The 16,470-nt window shown below is 40.6% G+C and overlaps 1 protein-coding gene across 1 annotated transcript in view; it reads right to left on the bottom strand.

The window, feature by feature from the left end:
• Window positions 1-16,470, bottom strand: part of CPNE4 (copine 4) — a 611,972-nt gene that overhangs the window by 428,660 nt on the left and 166,842 nt on the right. Inside the window, exon 2 of the mRNA XM_061193684.1 lies at window positions 4,302-4,482. Within this exon, the coding sequence (XP_061049667.1) occupies window positions 4,302-4,481 (180 nt within the window). The 5' untranslated portion in view covers window position 4,482. The remainder of the gene's footprint in view (window positions 1-4,301; window positions 4,483-16,470) is intronic.

The following is a 16,470-nucleotide window of genomic DNA, read 5'->3' as shown; positions in this document are numbered from 1 at the left end:
AGATTAGCTCAATGCTTTGTGACCACTTAGAGGGGTGGGATAGAGAAGGTGGGAGGGAGACGCAAGAGGGAGGGGATATGGGGACATAGGTATACATATAGCTGATTCACTTTGTTATACAGCAGAAACTAACACACCATTGTAAAGCTATTATATGCCAATAAAGATGTTAAAAAAAAGATGAAACAGATAAAAACAAGCAAAACAACAAGAACAACAACAAAAACAAAATGTACAGGGCAGAAATCACAAGTAATAACAAGGAAATATCAATCTCTAGGTACGTCTTCCCCAAAAGAGGTTCAGCTGTAAAAAAACAGCCTATGGTAGTAATGTCTTAACAAACTCCCTTTCCTCTTCTCCCCACCCAGCCAAATTCTCTACCACCCAAGGAGACTCAGAAATCACACCAGCTACTTATTTACCCTCTAATTAATTAAAATTAAATAATTAACCTTTTCCATTCCTCAGTTATACAGTCCACCTTTCAACTGCTCAGGGGCCACCTGTGGCCAGCGACTACCTCCTGGCCAGCACAGGCAGAGAACATGCCCATCACTGTAGGGAGTTCTAGTGGACAGTGCTGATCTCCAGAGAGGCTCTTTTGCCAAACTTCAAAACTCTGAAAAAGAAGCTCACCTTGTTTTTCTCTCTCTCATCCTTACACCCTCAACAATCTCTTCATTATGCAAATCAGTTTAGCCTCTCAGGTTTTTCTTTTTTCTTCACTTAGTCATTTACCAGATTTCACATAACAAAGACACTCAGGAACTGGCACAGCTGGCATGAATCCTCTTCTGCATTGCTTTCTCTGAATTCTGTAATTCTGCACATAGAAATCTCTCTGTAATTCCAGACATGTTCTAAGGGACAGATACAGGAACATGTGAATCAGTCATGTCCCAGGGCAATGGCCATGCTTGCCAACTTTCACTAAACATAGAAGGTAGTAGGTGTGTGGTTTAAATAGACTGTCAGGTGCTTCTCACTTTGAGCACAGGACCACGCACTGAACTTGCACCAAAAAGTAGGTGTTATCACTAAATAAATATGCACTACTTCATGACTGAGTGCATGATTCTCCCAGTTACTGTGAGTTGTCAGAAGGTCTATGCGCTAGTCAGTTACCTCTGTGCTTTCAAGTGTGTTCAGGACTCTTCCCTGGAACCTTGTCAACTGGCTTCCACCAGGGGTGTTGTCACTGGAAGGCATGGATGGGAGACCTGAGATGACATCCCTTCCTCATCTCCCTTTCAGGTAACATTTCCAGCATTACGTGCGTCTCCTCTACCTTGCTGGCTACCATTAGGTAGGCCCTCCTTCCACAGATCCAGCTTCTGCTCGATGGTCCAGCTGGTACTAACACCTCCTTTTGTCCCTCTCTCTCAGTGGTGTGCTGGTAAATGTTTAGCAACCGGTTCTCTTGGTGGGGAGAAAGTTCTGATTTGAAATGTTTGCCAATGTCTGTGGTGTAAATACTTATACCCAGGCTAGCAAAATTCCTGAAGATTTAACAATTGTCTCTCTCAAGCCTCTACAAGATAGCTTCAGTACATCACTGTTCTACCCTAAGTCAAGTAGCAGCTTCCCGTTGTTAATCTCTGGGTTTCCTCACAGTTCCTACTTAGTTTCTCAAGATTCCCAACTGCTTTGTTATTAGTTATTGAATTAAATCTTTTCTATTAGCTACCTGGTGTGGGCTCTGTTTTCTCAACTATATCCTAAATGTATATTCTTAAGATTAAAATTTATTAGAGAAGTGCTTCTCAAAGTTCCAAAGTATAAATCAGTCATATCACTAAGCATGCTGGAAGTTCAGCTGACACTACTTTTAAAGAGTAAGACTTTCTAGATGAAGGAAGCAGTGAATCAGTTTACAATGTGGCACAAGCTTCTTATCTCATTGTGCACTGGTAACAAAATGTTTGCAGGCTGGTAGCTGTGGGCAAACACACTTTAAGTAACTCTGTAGAAAAGCACTTTGGAAAAGCAATTTGGCAAATGTATCAAAAGCCCCCAAAGTGTCCTATCCTTTGTTCCACTAGTTCCACTTTGACAGACTATCTCCTAGGAACTCATCCAAAAAGAAGGGAAAAGCCTTGTGCTCAAAGATGTTTACTGCAGCATTATTTAAAATAGGGTAGTTTTGAAAGCAACTTCAAAGTGAAAAAAATAGGAAAATGATTAAATAAATCTACTTGATGGGATATTATGCAGTCTTAAAAATTATAATTATGAATATTATAACAATATGGACAAAAACATATACTACTAAGTAATAAAATCAGGAAAGAAAATTTTATGTGCATGATAAGTATCATGTAAGAATATGAATGCCAGAAGGAAAAGACTGAAAAGAAGTATATACAAATAATAAATAAATTATGTAAGGTGGGGGGTCTCAGGAGATGAAGTCTTTTCCTCTAATTATCCAAGAGGGTCCTAATATCCTAATGTAGGTATTCCATTTAGTTTTGTTAAACAAAAAATAAAAGACAGTAAAGCCCACCAACAAAGTCATGGAGAATATTTAGAAGGGATAAAAAAGACATTACACATTAAGATGCCTGTGAATGCTGTTTTATATGTATAATATAAGACCCGGATGAGCTGGAAGTTAAATGAAGATCCCCTATCTACCATCTGTCATTCATCCCCTTATGCGTGTTATGTTGCCTTCTCACCTGAATTTCATCAGCTTACCAAATTCTATCAAACCACCCTTTCAGAGAAGTGGCTTTTATCGCATACGTACAGGTAAGTAAACATGCTACCTGTGAGGTCTTCTGAGCCTTCTTCCTGCTGTGGAGTGAAGACCTTGGCCCCTAGAGGAGCACCAGTCAGCTCCTTGCAAACAGATGGAAGAAGGACAGAAGTCTGTCCTCAGAGATCCAAACAAGGTATTTGTCTACACTTGATCTACTCAGTATGGATTCAAACCCCTCACCCAAATTCCACTGGGCATCTGGTTCCCTTAGAGACAATAACAACTGCTTCCTTGGCTGCACCCCCTGTTCTTCCCTCTCCTGCCTTCCACCTGAGACCAGATCTTTAAAAACATTGCAAACTTAGACCAGGTACCAAGAGCAAAAATTAAAAAGAAAACAACAACAACACAACAACACAAAAAACCCAAAACTTAAAAACAGTCCTCATCCAATTTGTTTCAACTTTTAAATAAACAAACAAAACCCAACTGCAGAATTCAACATGCAATATTGCCACACAAACCACCAAAGACCACACCAATGGCCACCGTAAGTATAAAATAGCAATAAAGAGCTCAGGCCCTGGAGCTTGACTGGGAAATATTAGATTTTCCACTTACCTAATCTTTCTGTTTCCTCACCTGTCTGTTTCCTCATAGGATTGTTGTATGGACAAAATTAGTTATTTTATGTAAAGCACTTAGAACAGCACCTGACACTTGATAAGCACACAACAAAGTTTAGCTAATATTAAGTTCTCACTCCAAAAAATAAATGTGTGATGTGGCCCCTGTAAGGCAGTCCCTGTTGCCCATCCCCAGGGGCTACTATGTCTAAAATGAGGACACAAATTAAGGTTAAATGTCAAAATATCCACAGTATTAAAACATCATGATATGGATGTCGATTTCCATTGACAGATGAATGGATAAAGAAGATGTGGTACATATATACAATGGAATATTACTCAGCCATTAAAAAGAATTAATTAATGCCATTTGCAGCAATATGGATGGACCTGGAGATTATTATACTAAGTGAAGTAAGTCAGACAGAGAAAGAGAAATATCACGTGATATCACTCATATGCAGAATCAAAAAAAATTATATAAATGAACTTATTTACAAACAGAAACAGACTCACAGACTTAGAGAATAAACTTATGATTACCACGGGAGAAGGTTATGGGGGCAGGATAGGTTGGTAGTTTGAGATTGATATGTACACACTGCTATATTTGAAACAGATAACCAACAAGGACCTACTGTATAGCACAGGGACCTCTGCTCAATATTCTGTAATAACATAAATGGGAAAAGAATTTGGAAAAGAATACATACATGTATATGTATAACTGAATCACTTTGCTCTACACCTGAAACTATCACAACATTGTTAATCAACTATACTCCAATATAAAATAAAAATTTTTTTAAATAAATAAAAATCATGATATAAACAGAAATGTGATCATATTCATTTCTAGAATTTTCCATCTCACCGAAATAAACCACCTGAAGACAGGAAATGCCAAAACATTTTCAAATCACTCCTCCCGCCATGCTTCTGTCCATTTCACTGGACATGCCTACCTCGAACCACTGCCCATGGGACTGCATCTTGAGGATGACACAGGGGTCTGGTTTGGAAAGAGCATCTCTGTCGGAAATGCCTTTGCATGCCACACGCAGCTCAACTTTGGTCAGGCAGGGGCTGTTAAAGATTCCCAGTGTATTGGCAGCTGACTCATAAATGTTGCTCATCTTCTTCATTCTGTTTTAGGCAAGAAAAAGAGGAAAAAATACATGCCAATCACCACAGTATTTGTCAAAGGAGAAAGCCTCCCAGTCACCCTTCAGGAAAATGTTCAACACACACTATCGAGTACTGAATATATTAATTATCTAGCTTTCCACAGCAGGGTCAGAGTTCCAGTGAAACAAACAAAACCAAAAGAAAAAACAACCAAAATACCCAATAGGTGCTAATGCACTTGGCTAAGAACACTATTTTCTTATATGATTTGCATACATTTGCATAGTAAAATTTTTAGTCTGTGAAATAATATTAACGAATTAGTGCAACAGACTGCAAACTGTAATCCAGTTCTATATTAAGTGCATGCCTTGTGTGAAATTTTACAGAGTTATTGGTTAATCAGTTTAGTCACATTCCAAGTTGTTCAGATTCCTCCCAAATCCAGCTCTTCCTTTCCTTCTGTGTGATCGCACAGAGAAGGACATTGTCTGACCTGAAGAAACAGTCCAAATTTCCCTTCTCCAAACCCTGGCTCCCTTTCTCAAGATGCTTTCAGCAAACCAAGTCCAAGAGAGACCCAGCATCTGATCTCCTGCCTCAAGTGCATTAGTCCATTCTCTCCTTTCCCTTCCCTGCTCCTGCTACCATGTCAGAAATGTGACTGTGACCATTTGAAGGAGAGCACAAAGCCTAACGCATGGAAACAGTAGCCACAAGTAAGTACTGCAGGCCTCCTTCCTGTCCTCACGTGGTCACCTTTCAATGACACTTTGCATCACCAAGGCCCAGGGCTACAGGGAACCCCCAGAACCCTCCAACACTCTCCTTCTCAGAGGAGGGCTGGGCCTGTAAGGACATCGACAGAGCCTCTCAGGGGCAAAATCAATATCCTTCTCATGAAATTCTGTTTCCCTGTAGATTCCCTATGAGAAACGGCATTGGTGTCCCACAGTGGAATTTCTTCATCTATAAAATGAGGATAATCCATCCTTCTTCCTTCCCTTCTTCCACAAATATTCAGTGAGTCCCCTTGGTACCTGGCACCATGCTAGGTTTGAGTACACCATAACCTCTTACACACACACACACACACACACACACACACCAGCTGGTCTCTCCAAACTTAGCAGCTAGCTCCATGCCAAAGCCAACCTTTTCCAACCTGACAATGCCCCTCTCTCATGGCAGATGTCACTGGAATTTTCTCTCCCAATGCTCCATCACAAGGCTCTCTGCCCTGCCTCCCTTCCACATTCCAACTCTCTAGTTCCCTATTTATCTAATTATTATGAACACATGTTTTTCCTATATATGCTGAAGGGAAGTTGCACTGAATGCCAGAAAGTTATGTCCTAGAACAGAAGTGGACAAACTATGGCCTGTGTGCCCAATCTGGCTTGCCACCTGCTTTGATACATAAAGTTTTGTTGGAACACAGGCCTGGTCATGCATTTACATATTTTGTGTGGTTGCCTTAATAGACTGCAGCTCAGAGTATTTGCAACAGAGGCTGCATGGCCTGCAAAGCCTGAAATACCTACTCTCTGGCCTCTTCAGAAAATGTTTCCCAGCCTCTGCTCTAAAATATCAGGTAAGGGGAGTTTGCAGGTGGAAGGAGTTGGGATTCTGTTTCAATATGTGCTGTGGGATTAGTTTGAGGGTGAGAGTTGCTCTGTCCTCTATCATACTGAATATTAATAGGGATTTTGGGACATTTGTTTTTTACATACAAGAAAATCCAAGCTCAGAGGGGATTGGAACCTTGCCTGTGTCACACAGTTATTCTAATGGAAGAGCTAATACTGAAATGCTAGTTTTCTATCTTTTAGCCCATGCTATTTTTTACCATATGTAAAATGTTGGCTGGAGAATTGTTTGAATCTACAAAGTAACAGCGGATATGACAATATCCTTGATTTATTTCAACCTCCATACAGAATCATTCTTTCTATTTTTAAACAAATTTTATTCATATATAGAGAATGCACAAATCATAAGTGCACAGCTTAATAAATGATGGTTCCTCTATTTTTACAGACTGTGAGCAGACCAATTATTAGAGCAACATAGAAGGCAGAGCATATGTGAACTTCAGTTTATAAAAAAGTGCACAGAGAAGGAATAGACTAGTAGGAGGATGGTTTTGTATCAGGCAGTGTTGGAAAAAATGTTGTGAACTCTCTGTCAACTTTTTGATAAGAACAGCTTATCCTTCCTGAGTTCTGCTTTCCCAAAGCATTAGCTGGCTCCTTGGATCCACACTGCTCTTCTGAGTTCTGAGTGGCCTCTCCTATCTCTGGGAGGCATTGCTACCCTTTCTAACTGGCCCTATCCTTACAGGCTCATGGCCATGTCCATCCCCTTTCTCTCTCTCTCTTTTTCTTAAGGACTATTTTCTATTTTAGGTTCATAACAAAATTCAGAGGAATGTTCAGAGATATCCCATATGCCACCTTCCTCCTCCATTACCTTTGTTACAATAGGTGAACCTCCACTGACTCATCATAATCACCCAAAGTCCATAGTTCACATCAGGGTTCACTCCTGGGGTTGCACATTCCATGTGTTTGGACAAATGTATAATAACATGTACCCCCCGTTACAGTACCATACAGAGTAGTTTCACCATCCTAACAATCCTCTGTGCTCCACTTATTCATCCCTCCCTAACTCCTGGCAACCACTGATCTTTTTACTGTCTGCATAGCCTTTTCCAGAATGTCACAGAGATGGGAGCCTTTCCAGGCTGGCTCCTTTCATCCAGGACCCACTGACTCTTTTCTGTATAACACAAGCTTTCCTATAGAATGGAACACCTGCTCTAATGCCAAGTATTAATTGTGGGATGTGATGGAAAAAAGACTGTCAAGGAGACACACAGTTCCTTCCAAGGTCAAATCCTGGCTCCTTCACTCACTATGTAACCTTGAGCAGGGTTCTTAACCTCTCTTGTAGTAATACCTACCTTGAAGAGTTGCTATGAAGGGCAGATGAAATAATACATGTAAAGTAATTAGCACAGTGCCAGGTATACCGTAGATGCTTCAAAAGTAGAGCTATTATTATTGTAATCTGACAGCTCTCAAGATTAAATCACTCATTCTCCCATTGCCAACTGGAACTCTCTTAGATTTTCTTGCTATTACTCCAGGATTAAGGTTCTACTTGACCCCTTAAATACATTCTGTCTTTGCAGCCCACACAGTCTGGGCATAACACTCTCCACCTAAGAGCACACAACCACCTCTCAAATCAGTAGTTTGTCTGAGGATTCATACACATTAGCCGATCAGAAGGCAGATAGTAAAATATAAGTGACAATCTGATCACATAGGCCAAAAGCTGTCTAAAATAACTTAAAACAATTAGGAAAGCTTCTTGAAATATGGATTTATGCCATAACCATGAATGATATATCCTAAACTGTAAGTATACATAGTACTCTGAGATATTAGTTGGTAGTAAATTTAAATCATTTATAAATGAATAAACAAATGAAATTGGGGCACATGTTCAGAGACTTTTTTTTTAACCAGTGGGGTATATGATCTAAAAATTTTTATGAATCATTCTTTTAGGCAAACACTTGGAGGATTTAGAGCTGGGAAAATAGACATGATGAAATAATCATTTGATAAAAATTAATCTAGTGCCAATACGATGGTTGGACTAGAGGAGAGAAGAAAGTTCATGATTGTCAAAGGGTGGTCATTATTTATTCCTCCTTTTTTCATTGATTTCACCCCCCCTTTCTTCTTCTGCTCAAGGACCTAAGAGGCTGACCTCCACTGAATGACAGCTCACTGTTGGCTAGCCTCCTGTTGCTATGGTCTGAATGTCTGTGTCCCCCCACAAAATTCATATGTTGAAATCCTAACCCCTGAAGGTGGTGAGATTAGGAGGTGGAGACTTAGGGAAACGATTAGGTCTGAGGGTGGAACCCTCATGAATGTCATTAGTGCTCTTACAAAAGAGACCACAGAGCTCCCTGGGCCCTTCTGCCATGTGAGAACACAGTGAGAAGAGAGCCCTCACCCAACCATGCTGTCACTCTGATTGGGATGTCCAGCCTCCAGAACTGTGAGCCAAACCCCTATATGACCCAGGTCCTGAAAGGCAACTCCATCTCCAAGGTTCTCACTGCACTTTGGGAGTACTGTTTCTTCCTTTGGCTCCTTCAGGCTTACATTCATTCTAGGGTTGGGCAGGCATAAGTCCTCAGGTTTGGCCCCTGCCACCCACTGGCTGAGAACAATCAGCCAAGTCTCCAGAAAAAGGGCAGCTGTGAAACATTCACAGCCAACACTCACATCCACTGGGCACTGGGGGATTGGATACACTAACCTGATAAAGGGGAACTGGGCAGAGCATCAACAGGGTCTATTTCACCACAGTGGTTAGTCTCCTTTAGGTCAGGGACTACTTCTTATACTTTACCCCAATAGTGTTTGCCTTGATAATATTTGTAGACTGGTGATGAAACCACTACAAATACTCACTTTTGGGGGGACAGGATATAGGCCACGTCCATGCACAAATGAAAGCCACACCTAGATGGACATATTGGAGATCATGTGTTCCTCTGGCTGTCCAGAGGTAGCAGCAGTCCTGACCTTGACTTTGGAGGTGGTATATAGGCCAGTGAATTCAGACTGTTTGGCCTTGGCCCAGCTGAAGCTCACTGCTGAAAGGTGATCACAAACTATGGCTCTGTCAACCAGTGATCAGCTACCTCCAGCCCCAGATAAGTGGAGTAAACAAGTAATTTCACACTCTGTTAGAGGACAGGATTAATATGGCCAGATTATCAATACATTTTCCATGGCCTATTTAAATCCTTTTGTTGCCTTTCATACAATAGCCTGGTTTTACAGAGACTAATGTCTGCTGAGAATTATTTTGGTGAAAGCTGACTTTTGGCCAATTTTAGAAGCAAATTATAATTGTCCTTTCACTTGGATAATTTAAGTTATAAAAAACCACTCCTTTAGCATATCCACACTCTCTAACAGGACAAACTGATCCTGAAACTTAATTAGTTTCTGAATGAGCTGAAAACAACGCCAAGACAATAGAGAGCTCAAGAGGAAAGAGAATCAGCTCGGGTTCACAGGGGACCAGCTTGTCTTAAATCTATGTTAAGAATAAGTGCATACAGGGAGATCAGCTCCTCGGTGCCTTGTGACCACCTAGAAGGGTGGGAGAGGGAGGGGATGTGGGGATATGTGTGTGCGTAAGACTGATTCGCTTTGTTGTGCAGCAGAAGCTGGCGTGACAGTGTGAAGAAATTGTACTTCAATAAAGATGTAAAAAAAAAAAAAGAATAACTGCATAATCTCTGTTCTGCTTGCTCCGGCATTATTTGGTCTTTTTAAACATGACTGCACATCCGGGAAGGCTGCTATGCTGGATGTCTCTATCACACAACATTTCCATATCAATGCAAGAAATATGACAGGGCGTCTGCAATGTGCCTGGTGCTGCAGTGGATCCAGAGGCCCCGAGCATCATTCACTCAGCTGAGGAAAAACCAGGTATTGTTCCCTCGACTTCTGAATTTATTTCCTATTCAACGTTTCCTGATCTACTGTTAGATCAAAAGTAAATTTATTCTTAGGCGGCAAGCGCGGCGCTGGACACTAATGAGACAGCCCATCTCCTACATGTTCACATCCTGGAGCAGCTTCTCAGGCTGTGCACGATCATGGATCATGCGGGGAGCTTGTTAAGACATAGTTCCTGTTACAAGAGTCTGGAGTGGAGCCTGAGACTCTGCTCCCAGGTGTCACTGATCCTGCTGCCTATGGCCCACACATTGAGAGGCAAGGTTGTTGAATACAAACCAAGCATTTATAAAACAAGGCAAACTGCCCTAGAAGTTGTTCATCTGAAGACCAGATGCTCACATATGAGATGTAGATGGTATAGAAGACAAGAGTAGGGATCCAGCATCAGAATATTTGATGCTAACCCGAACTCTGCTACTCCCTGTGTATGAGTTGGGGTGAGTTACTTGACTCCTCTGTGCCTCAGTTTTATCACGTGTGAAATGGTAATAATAATAGCTCCTGCCTTGTAGAGTTTTCCTGAGAATTAAATGAATTAAGCCTCATAATGTCTTCAGAAGAATAATGAAAATGATTATTGTCCTTTTTAAAAAGGATACCACTGAGTTCATGTAACATTTATCAAGCTCTTATATATCTGCCAAGCACTCAACATTAAGTCATGAGATCCCAGGAGAATCATTTCACAGGAAGGAAACTGCAGCTTAGAGAAGTAAAACAACTATTCAGCCAAGTGTGATGAATAAGGATTTGAACCTAGAACTCCAGGTCCAGAATTTAGGTTCTTAACCACTCTGCTCCACTCTCCTCCCTGTGTGATAACTACTTAAGAAGACTCTCAATAGAAAAGGGAACTCTTCTACATTGTTGGTGGGAATGTAAATTGGTGCAGCCACTATGGAGAACAGTATGGAGGTTCCTCAAAAAACTAAAAATAAAGCTGCTATATGATCCAGTAGTCCCACTCCTGGACATATATCTGGACAAACCAATAATTCAAAATTATACATGCACCCCAATGTTCATAGCAGCACTATTCACAATAGCCAAGATGTGGAAATCCATCAGTAGATGAATGGATAAAGAAGATGTGATGTGTGTGTGTGTGTTCACACACACACAATGGAATACTACTCAGCCATAAAAAAGAATGAAATAATGCCATTTGCAGTAACATGGACGGATCTAGAGATTATCATACTAAATGAAGTAAGTCAGAATGTGAAAGACAAATACCATATGATATCACTTATATGTAGAATCTAAAGTATGACACAAATGAACTTACCTACAAAAGAGAAACAGACTCACAGACACAGAGAACCGACTTGTGGTTGCCAAGGGGGAGGGGGTGGGGGAGGGATGGATTGGGAGTTTGGGATTAGCAGATGCAAACTCTTATATATAGGATGGATAGACAACAAGGTCCTACTATATATAGCACAAGGAACTGTACTCAATATCCTGTGATAAACCATTACGGAAAAGGATATAAAAAAGTATACATGTATAACTGAATCACTCTGCTGTATAGTAGAAATTAAGACAACATTGTAAATCAACTATACTTCAATTTTTAAAAATTTTTCGAAAAAGAAGACTCTCATTAAAAGGGGCAACTGGGGACTTACACCACACAACACTTGCCCAAATGTTCCTGACTTACTTGGTTCCCCTGAGTGTCACATTGTACTGCCCCTCCCTCTTTCTGTCTATCCCCCCAAACTTCCGGCACCCTTCTCTCTCAGTCCTTGAAACTTTTAAATTCCTTATTATTTTTTCCTTCATAGAGAGCCCCTTATTTTATAAATTAACCTGCCCTCTAGGTTCCCTTCGTCTCACAGCTTTAATCATGATGCATCCTGCTCAGGCCCCCTCGACTCCTGGTTTGCCAGCACAAACACTGAATCTTCCCACGAGGGCTGAAAAGGGAGAAAAGCCTATAATGCTCTATAAATCTGTTTTAAAAATAGCTTGTTTTCCTAGCCACTAATACTAACGACACCAATAACAAACTGCACAGACAGTGTTTCACTGAATTCTTGAGACAGTCTCTTGAGATAAGTATTGCCAGCCCCACTTCATAGATGTAAAAGTAAGACTCATGGTGGTTAAATCACAGCTGCCAAGTGACAGAGTCAGGAATCAAGTCTGGGTCTAATGAACTCCACAATCTGTGTTTTTGACCATTTCTTATAAAATGATTTACACTCTTAATTAGATTAACAATTATTTTCCTTCTAGATCATGCAAAGGCAAACTTAAAACCTGCTCCAATCTTAATAAAATCTCTAAGGTGTACTATGTACATTAATGAGATTGTGCCCTAGCAGCCTTTAAAAATTCACTTTTCTTTCTTCCCCTTACTCTCAAAGCAGCCCAAGTCACTTTTGGAACTCTTTGTAATGGTAGCCTCACCAACAAGTTGAGGGGTCTGGGAACTCAGTGCCCCTACCCAGATGATTTCATCAGTGAGCATCAATGAGTTATCATTGGTGGGGCTACACCACCAGAAAACCCAGAAATAAAACCACATGAACCACAAAAGGCCATGGTGCTAATGAATAAGATTCAAAATTGACAATATGTGGACTTGAATGTTTTTCTTGAAACATTCAAGAAACATATGTTAAATCACTCAAGTGCAGTAAATTATTATTTCAGTCATTTCCTGACTTTCTAATTTGAGACAACCGAGAGACCAAAAGAAAAAAATCCAGCAGAGATCCTATTTACTGAAAAAGAGCTTTCTTGGGGAAATGTACATAAGGAATAAGATATATCGATGTTCTAGGAACTTCTGGGCTCACATTTGTGTCTCTGACAATGAGTCATAAACATGAGATTTTTCTAGAAAGCAATTATGTCCATTGCATCACATTCCTATTAATTTTATAACACTCAAATGTCACCCATTTTTAGGAGAAGAACTGGATATACAAATTTAACTGGACGATTACAAAGGCTGACAAAATTTTTAAAGTGAAACATGAACAAAATGTCAAAGGAAATTGTATGAATAACTGTTTCCTCCCTGTAACAGCCACTCCTTTTCCTACCACACCAAAGGCAACTATAGATCCTGAATGAGAGAGAAAAAGCAAGTTCAGATGATGTTTTATTATTTTGGCACTGAAATAATTTCCTCCTGTTTCTCAGGCAACTAAATTTATCCAGTAAAAAGATCAAATCCCAGTCTTCTTTTGTTCAGTTATTTTCACTTTTTAATATAATCACAGGGTGGATTCTTCCATTAATGTCATGCTAACAGGAAGCTGGGGGCTCACAAAGTGGATTTTGTGCTTCTGGTCTCATATATGTGGCTAAATTTAAAAGCAAACAGGAGCAACATTATTTTTATGTTCAACAGGAGAAACTATAGACAGTATATGAAGCCAGAAGCCAATTTCCTTGAAAAAGCATGGTAATGGATCTACTGATGGGTCTTGTTCTGCTCCTACATCTCGTTTAAGACTTGCTTCTGCTTTGAACAACATCCTAGCATTAACAGGCTTCTGTTTAATTGGCATAGGACAGCATCGTGTGTTTTGGGAAAGAAGAGGGGGTTAAGTAGATGACAAAGTGAAAAGGAACTACCTCTTAGGATACAGAACACAACATCTAGTTCAGTGCTGCCAAGTAGAAATACGTGTGTTGATGGACATTTTCTTTACCTACGCTGTCCAATACAGTGGCCAAAAGCACTTGAGCTGGGGCTAGTGCAATTGAGGAAATGAATGTTTAACTTTATTTAGTTTTAACTTAAATTTAAATAGACACCTGTGGCTGGTGGCTACCATAACTGACATGTGCTGGACATATTGTATTAAACTACTGTTCATAGCATTCTTTTTTTTTCCCTTTGTTTCTCCTGAAGACTAAAACTGAATGCTATTGCTCAAAAGAACCTTCCAACATGAATGTGATGTCAAAGACCTCACCTCAAAGCAAGTCATGGAAACAGGGCTCTTTTATTTTTATTTTTTAAATAAATTTATTTATTTATTTATTTTTGGCTCTGTTAGGTCTTTGTTGCTGTGCGCGGGCTTTCTCTAGTTGCAGTGAGTGGGGGCTATTCTTCGTTGCAGTGAGCGGGCTCCTCATTGTCGTGGCTTCTCTTGTTGCAGAGCACAGGCTCTAGGCATGCAGGCCTCAGTAGCTGTGGCACGTGGGCTCAATAGTTGTGGCTTGTGGGCTCTAGAGCTCAGGCTCAGTAGTTGTGGAGCATGAGCTTAGTTGCTCCACGGCATGTGGGATCTTCCCCGGCCAGGGCTCGAACCTGTGTCCCCTGCATTGGCAGGCAGATTCCTAACCACTGCGCCACCAGGGAAGCCCAGGACTCTTTTATAAGAGAAATCTATTTCCCACTCTTTAGTGGAGACTGGACACAGAGGTGCTAAAAGGACTTAGCAAGTCCAGGTTTGGCCCATAGGCTTTTCCTCGTTTGCCAGGGCCAGTTGCTCAGTGGTGAATGCTTGCAGTACTGCACAGAGACAGACTGCATGAGAAAGAGTGTGGTTAATTAACAATGTCTGCCATCCACACGCTTCGGGTGGGGGAATGTGGCAGCCTAAGGAAGATATTGGAGTGAGGTTCTCCTTAGAACATTTTTTTTAAACTTTTTATTTTGTATTGGAGTATAGTTGATTAACAATGTGTTAGTTTCAGGTGTACAACAAAGTGATTCAGTTATACATATACATGTATTTATTCTTTTTCAAATCCTTTTCCCAGTTAGGTTGTCACAAAATGTTAAGAAGAGTTCCCTGTGCTATACAGTAGGTCCTTGTTGGTTATTTTAAATATAGCAGTGCATACATGTCAATCCTAAACTCCCTAATGATCCCTCCCCCCCACCCTTCACCCCATAACCATAACTTCATTCTCTAAGTCTGTGAGTCTGTTTCTGTTTTGTAAATAAGTTCATTTCTATCATTTTTTTTAGATTCCACATATAAGTGATATCATACCATATTTCTCTTTCTCTGTCTGATTTACTTCACTCAGTATGACAATATCTAGGTCCATCCATGTTGCTACAAATGGCATTATTTCATTCTTTTTAATGGCTGAGTAATATTCCATTGTATTTATGTACCACGTCTTCTTTATCCATTCTTCTGTTGATAGACATTTAGGTTGCATCCATGTCTTGGCTATTGTAAACAGCACTGCAATGAACAGTGAGGTGCATATATCCTTTTGGACCATGTTTTTCTCTGGGGGCATATGTGCAGGAGTGGGATTGCAGGATCACATGGATTAGTCTCCAAAATTTACAAATAGCTCATGTGGCTTAATATCATCAAAACAAACAACCCATCAAAAAATGGGCAGGAGACCTAAATAGACATTTCTCCAAAGAAGACATACAGATGGCAAAGAGGCACATGAAAAGATGTTCAAAATCACTAATTATTAGAGAAATGCAAGTCAAAACTACAATGAGATATCACCTCACACCAGTCAGAATGGCCATCATCAAAAAATCCACAAACAATAAATGCTGGAGTGTGGAGAGAAGGGACCCCTCCTACAGTGTTGGTGGGAATGTAAATTGGTGCAGCCACTGTGGAGAACAGTATGGAGGTTCCTTAAGAAACTAGAACTTCTTTCTAATGTGGCATTGCCTTTATGTCTGATGTGTAATAATGTTTCTACAGAAAGTTTCAAAATGGCAAAACATAAGCTTTGTGGCAATGGCCTTGCTGAAGTAGCAATGGATGAAAACAAATGAGAGATGAGAATTGAGGTAGAAGTACTATGTAAAGTGGGTGTGATTTGGGGAGTGGAAAGAGGACTGCTGAAAAGGGAGGCTGTTCTAGAGGATAACAACATATCCATCTCAGATATCAGTCATCATGATGCTTCAGTGAAGAGGAAAGCCACAGCCAATGTGGAAGTTATGGTATCTGCATGTCAGTATTCACACATGGACACAAACACACATTCATTCTCTCCCTCTCTCTCTTCCTCCCTCTCCTGTTGAATTTCCATAGTACCAGAGTACAGGGTGGGACTGCTGTTGTGTAACAATGTGAGAAATTTATATTCAGTGGAGGAGTCTGGAAAGGAAAGAAACAGTCTCCCCATGAGCACTGAGAAACTTCAGGGGTCCTCTGACAGCATAAAGACATACTGACTGAATGGCTCAAGTTTAGGCACCTGGGCAAGGCATGTGTAAGACATGATTAAATGATGAGGAAACCTGACAGATGCCATGCGTGTGGGGGCTGGGAGTTCTGTAGATGTCCATCCTCACTGCCTGTGAAGAGAATATGAACACAGGAAAACCTGCAGGTTCCAGTGCAGGCAGAGACCAGAGAAATAAGTGCCACAGGAAAACCATAACAGCAACAATGAAACCAACCACAACAACTGTTTTTGCATACTTGGGTGACCAGCACTGTGCTCAGTGCTGCCAGCTACACCATCA

This window comes from Eubalaena glacialis, chromosome 6 (genome assembly GCF_028564815.1).
Source record: "Eubalaena glacialis isolate mEubGla1 chromosome 6, mEubGla1.1.hap2.+ XY, whole genome shotgun sequence".
Classification (NCBI taxonomy): domain Eukaryota; kingdom Metazoa; phylum Chordata; class Mammalia; order Artiodactyla; family Balaenidae; genus Eubalaena; species Eubalaena glacialis.
This window is presented reverse-complemented; position numbering and strand designations above follow the sequence as displayed.